The 5,452-nt window shown below is 57.9% G+C and overlaps 1 protein-coding gene across 1 annotated transcript; it reads left to right on the forward strand.

Annotated features, from left to right (window-relative positions):
* The first annotated feature begins 308 nt into the window (after positions 1 to 308).
* Lsm7 (LSM7 U6 small nuclear RNA and mRNA degradation associated) lies at positions 309 to 4,482 on the forward strand. Its single transcript, XM_013022638.1, has 4 exons — positions 309 to 332; positions 453 to 543; positions 3,312 to 3,383; positions 4,255 to 4,482. Exons 1-4 carry the CDS (start codon positions 309 to 311, stop codon positions 4,395 to 4,397), a joined length of 330 nt encoding a protein of 109 aa, XP_012878092.1. The 3' UTR covers positions 4,398 to 4,482.
* Positions 4,483 to 5,452: the final 970 nt, after the last annotated feature.

Raw genomic sequence — 5,452 nt, forward strand, 5'->3', positions numbered from 1 at the left:
CCCGGAGACCCGGATGTGCGGGCCGGGGGCCTCGGCGCAGTGAGCTGCGGGCCTGGAGGCACGCCGGGTCCCAGAGCCCGCGAACTGGGGACATGGCGATGGGGGGACCGGGAGCCGGGGATGGGGGACAGGGAGGGACGGAGGGCTGAGATGGTAGATGCGGGGGGGCGGGTAGGGAGCTGAGGATGGGAGACATCAAGTGCAGAGGGCTGAGATGGGGAAGATGGACACAGGAAACTGAGATCAGAGACAGGAGGCAGAGAGGGGAAATGGAGGGCGGAGGGCCGAGCTGGGGAATGGAGGGGGCCATGGGTGGAGGGCAGGAGCTGAAGGTGGGGTGTGTGTGGGGGGGGGAACCTGGGGACAGATGACTTTGGACGGCAGCACCTGGGTGCTGTAGAATTGTGGAACCCAGTCCCGCCGGCTCCTCACCCATGCTGCTGCTTCCCCAGGACAAGGAGAAGAAGAAGAAGGAGAGCATCCTAGACTTGTCCAAGTACATTGACAAGACCATCAGGGTGAAGTTCCAGGGAGGAAGAGAAGGTGAGCTGCCTCTTCACCCCCTCCCTCCCACACCCGCCAGGGAAATGGCAAAGTTCGGGGCCAGCAGCTGTTTTAAGCCTGTGAAATTCTAATCAGGCCTAGGTAGGAACTGATGTGCCCCTGTGGCCGGTGGAGAAATGGAGGAACAGGAGAAAGGAAAAACAACCTAGAGTGGTTCAGCCCAATGGAGAGTCACAACTTTGTCTCCTGTGTGGCCCAGCCTCTGTAGTCTCTACCCCGGGGCCCACCCCACTTCTTCTGTGGACCCTGGGACCAGTTCTGAGTTGGGTGTATAGAATAGCATCCCTGGCCTCCACTCTCTGTACCAGTGGCTCTCCCAGTCATGAGAAGCACAGTGTCCCCAGATGCAGCCAGTGTCACCTGGAATAGTACCCTCCCCTCCTGGATGGGGAACCACAATTCCAGGGCCAGCCTCCACCTCTTTCTTTCTTTCTTTTTTGCCGGTCATGGGGCTTGAACTCTGGGCCTGGGTATTGTCCCTCGGCTCTTCAGCTCAAGGCTAGCGCTCTACTACTTGAGCCACACCACCACTTCCAGTTTTCTGGTGGTTTACTGGAGATAAGACTCTCATGGACTTTACTGCCGGGCTGGCTTTCAACCATGATCCTCAGATCTCAGCCTCCTGAGTAGCTAGGATTACTGCTGAGACACCAGCACCCAGCTCTACCTGTTTTTTGAATACAAGATACATGTTAAGAACAGGATACAGCCAGGTGCTGGTAGCTACATTGTATACCTATAATCTTAGCTACTCAGGAAGCTGAGATCCAAAGGATTGAGGTTCAAAGCCAGCCCAGGCAGAAAGTCCATGAAACTCCATCTCCAGTCCAACAAAATGCCAGGCTGGATGTGTAGCTCAAGTGGTAGAACACCAGCTGACCGCACATTAGACACTGCTGTGCCTCTGGGTGAGACTTTTGGGCTGCCCCTTTCCCCCAAGATGGAGTGGTCTTAGCAGATGAACTCCCAGAGTTCCTTTCTCGTGTCCTCAGCTGCTGTGAGGAGCCTCTTTGATCCTCCATCTTGAGTCAGGTCCTTTTGTTGCTGTTCATTTTTGTTTTATTGGTTGTGGGGCTTGAACTCAAGGCCCAGATGCTGTCCCTGAGCTTTCTTTCTCAAGGCTAGTGCTCTACTACTTTGAGCCACAGCTCTGCTTCCGGTTTTCTGGTGGTTCATGGACTTTCCTGCCCAGGCTGGCTTTGAGCCGGGATCCTCAGTCTCAGCCTCCTAAGTATCGAGGGATAGGTATGAGCCGCTGGTGCCCGGCTCAAATCCTCTTGTCATAAGCTCCCTAAAGCACCTATCCCCATTTGCACGCAGGGAACACAGGAAAGGTGGGAAGTGTATATGTCATGGGTGATCAAGGGGTGGCCCCCAGAAGGACATGGGAGGTTCCAGAGGAAGGAGAAGGCTGAGGCAGATTGGCAGGAAGATGGGTATGGGTGCCAGAGAAGGAACCCACACATGGAGCCATGTCAGTGGCTGCAGGAGCAAAATACAAAGATGCCCCCAGGCCAAGCAGCCATAACTGGGACATCGGAACTGGAAGGGGTGGTGTGTGCATCAGCACCCAGCTTATTCTGTTGAGATGAGATATTGTGAACTTTTTTTGCCTGAGCCTAGCCTGAAACCACAATCGTCTTGTTCTCAGCCTCCTGTATAGCTGGGATTATAGGCTTGAGCTACTGCACCTGGTCTAAAATTAACCTTTTTTTTTTTTGTTTTTTTGGTTGGTCGTGGGACTTGAACTCTGGGCCTGACTACTGTCTCTTTTTCCTGCCCAGGCTTGCTTTGAACCATGATCCCCAGATCTCAGCCTCCTGAGTAGTTAGGATTACAGGCATGAGCCACTGGCACCTGGCAAAATTAGCCATTTTTTCCCTTTCCTTTTTTTTTTTTTTGTCAGTCATGGGGCTTGAACTCTGGGCTTGGGCGCTGTCCTTCAGCTCTTCAGCTCAAGGCGAGCGCTCTACTGCTTGAGCTGCAGTGCCACTTCCAAATTAGCCATTTTTTTTAACTGTGCTATTCAGTGACACTAAAGAATGTTACAACGGCTTTATGTTGTACTACCATCTGTTCACAGAACTCCATCATCTTTCCATGGAGTTCTGCCCCTTTCACCTCAAACTCCCCTCTCTCCCAGAGTTCTAGCACTCGAGCCATGTCTTCTGTCTTTCAGGTAGGGCCTCACACTTTTGTGAAGGCCAGCCTTGAACTCTCATCCTCCTATCCTCCACCTCCCAAGTAACTGTGGCCACAGGCATGGGCCACCATACCCGGTTAGGACAGCAGAGCCTCCCATACCCTTCCCCCCACGGCAACGCCACTGCCTCTACCTGGACTCCTCTTGAGCCAAGAGTTGTTTCTGCACAAGTTTTTAAACATAGGCAAAAGACCCTTGGTGATGTAGAATGACAGGCAACTCATTTGAGCATCCAGAAATACAAGTTGTATTGTCACAAGTCCATCGTGCACTGATGAGTCCTTGCAGGCTCCTTGCGCGGCAGACCCCATGTGGCCCCCACAGCAGGAAACACTCGCGCACCCCCCCGCCCCCCGCCCCGGCCTCTGCCCATGACAGCTGACGGTGGAGAGGTGGCTGACAGGTGGCTGATGGCCCCTGTCTGGTTGGGGGAGGGGGGGCGTGCGGGGCGCTCCGCCCCTGGCTCTGGGCTCTCCTGTCCTGGCTCCACTGCTGCTGACCTCACGTCCCTCCCTCTCCCCTTCCACCCGGTGGCTTCTCCAAGCCAGTGGAATCCTGAAGGGCTTCGACCCGCTGCTCAACCTCGTGCTGGACGGCACCGTGGAGTACATGCGAGGTGAGGAAACTCGTGCAGCAGGTGCCCTGGGGACCTCGCCCCAGGCCCGCAGGGGACAGGCGGTGGCCGGGCCTGGGCAGGTGGGGACGGATGAGAAGTAGTGCGGCCTAGGTCCCACGGAGGGCAGCCGGCCATGAGAACACGCAGGTGTCCCCCGCCCCCCCCCCCATCGCCACAGTGACACCCCATTCCAGGAGGGGGGAGGGTGTCACCCCGGGGCCTGCCGTGCGGTTAATGGGGTTGCTCTCTGGGGGGCCACAGAGTACTACCTGGGACTCGTTCTGTCTCTGCCTGACTGGGGGAGTCCAGGCCTCAAAGTGGGGTCCCAGCCTGGGCACCCCGGGCCACTGCCCTTCCTGTCTCTGAAGGTGTTGGGACAATGCAGGGAGCCCTGGGGAGAGGCGGCCGCCACCCCTCCCCACCCCGCCAGCACCCGAGCACTGCCTGCCTGCAGGCTCCCACCCTCTGCCACGCAGGGGGCCTCGCTCCCCAGAGACCTGGTTGTGGCAAACCCTGCGCCCAGCACCCAGTGCAGCTCACCGGGCTCCGGAGTCAGCACCCTCCTCTCGCCACTTTGTCTCCCAGGGCCATGCAGGGCCCTGCGTCATTGCAGCCCCCTGCCTGCTGACAGAGTCCTCCGGGCTCAGGTGTCTGTCTGAGGCCTCTGGGCCTCCCCGTTCTGCTGAGGAGAATTTTCCAGAGCATCTGGAAACATCTCCCGAGAAGGCTGAGGACCTGGTTGGCAGCATCGGTGGGGTACCGGGCGGGAGGGGTGGGGGGGCACTGGCCGCCATTGGCCTGGCCCTGCGCCCTACTGCCTCTGCTTTGGGCAGGCCCTGACCAGCCCCTCCTCCTGCCCCCCCCCCCCCAGATCCCGACGACCAGTACAAGCTCACGGAGGACACGCGGCAGCTGGGCCTGGTGGTGTGCCGGGGCACGTCGGTGGTGCTCATCTGCCCGCAGGACGGCATGGAGGCCATCCCCAACCCCTTCATCCAGCAGCAGGAGGCCTAGCCGCGCAGCCCGCCAGCCGCGCAGCCCGCCAGCCGGCCGCTTCTTGTACAGTTGACTCTTTTTCCGTTGTTTGTTTTTTTGTTTTTTTTTTTTAATAAAATTGCAAACCTCAAGCTTCCAAGCCTTCCCCCCCCCCCCAACCTGGGTCCCGCCTGGGAACATGGCTTAGTTCCTGGCCTTTGCTAGGAAAGGCAGGTTCCAAGATGACCCAGAAGGGACCCAGCCCAGGCCAGTGACACTCCATGGGCCCAGCAGCTTGGACATGGGAGGACAGCAATCTGTAGGGCTCAAACCTCAAAGCAGCAGGGCCAGAAGGAAGCCTCCCCTGAGGCTGCTCGGCTGACCCGGGGCACTGGGCCCCGGAGGTGGGGGTGGGGGGGAACGGGCCCTGTGTGCTCCTCATCCCTCCTGGCCATCTGGCCTGGCACTGCCACCTTCTGTAAGGCCTAGTCCCAGAAGCCAGCTGGCATAGGGTCTGCTGGCTCAGCTAGGCCGCAGCCTCTGCTCTCCCCTGTGTTTCCCCAGATCATGTGATAAGCCAGGGTCCTGGAGTGGGTTGCCATGAAGAACAAAGAGGACCCGTTCTTTGCCCTAGCCGGATGCAGGGGCTAAGGCTGGGGTCACCCAAGGGGGAGCCGGGAGGCCAAGACAGAAGGAGGTCTGTCTGCTGGACCCTAGCTCCCCTGTGCAAGCCAAGCTCGCCTGGACAGCACTCAGCACACACGTACACGCGTGTGTGCACACACACTATTCTGTACCCCACTATCCCCTCTAAGCCCCTGCATTGGCTCCTGGCTTCAGATCACTTCCCACACTGGCTGTGCAGCTTAGGGGAAGTGTCCAGTGGTCTCTGAGCTCCAGTTCCTGCTCAGGTTGAAAGACTGCAGGTTCTTGGTGACCAGGTAGCAGGAGCATACACAGAGCTTTGTGTTCAAGGCCAAAGACAAGAACAAAAGGAATATAAGAAGACAGACTTCCCCAGGTCTCAGACAGCTACCCAGAAAAGGGCCTGAAATGAGTCAGTACTATTAAACCACACACCCTCAAGACTCAAC

Source organism: Dipodomys ordii, unplaced genomic scaffold, assembly GCF_000151885.1.
Source record: "Dipodomys ordii isolate 6190 unplaced genomic scaffold, Dord_2.0 Scaffold64, whole genome shotgun sequence".
NCBI classification, from domain to species: Eukaryota; Metazoa; Chordata; class Mammalia; order Rodentia; family Heteromyidae; genus Dipodomys; species Dipodomys ordii.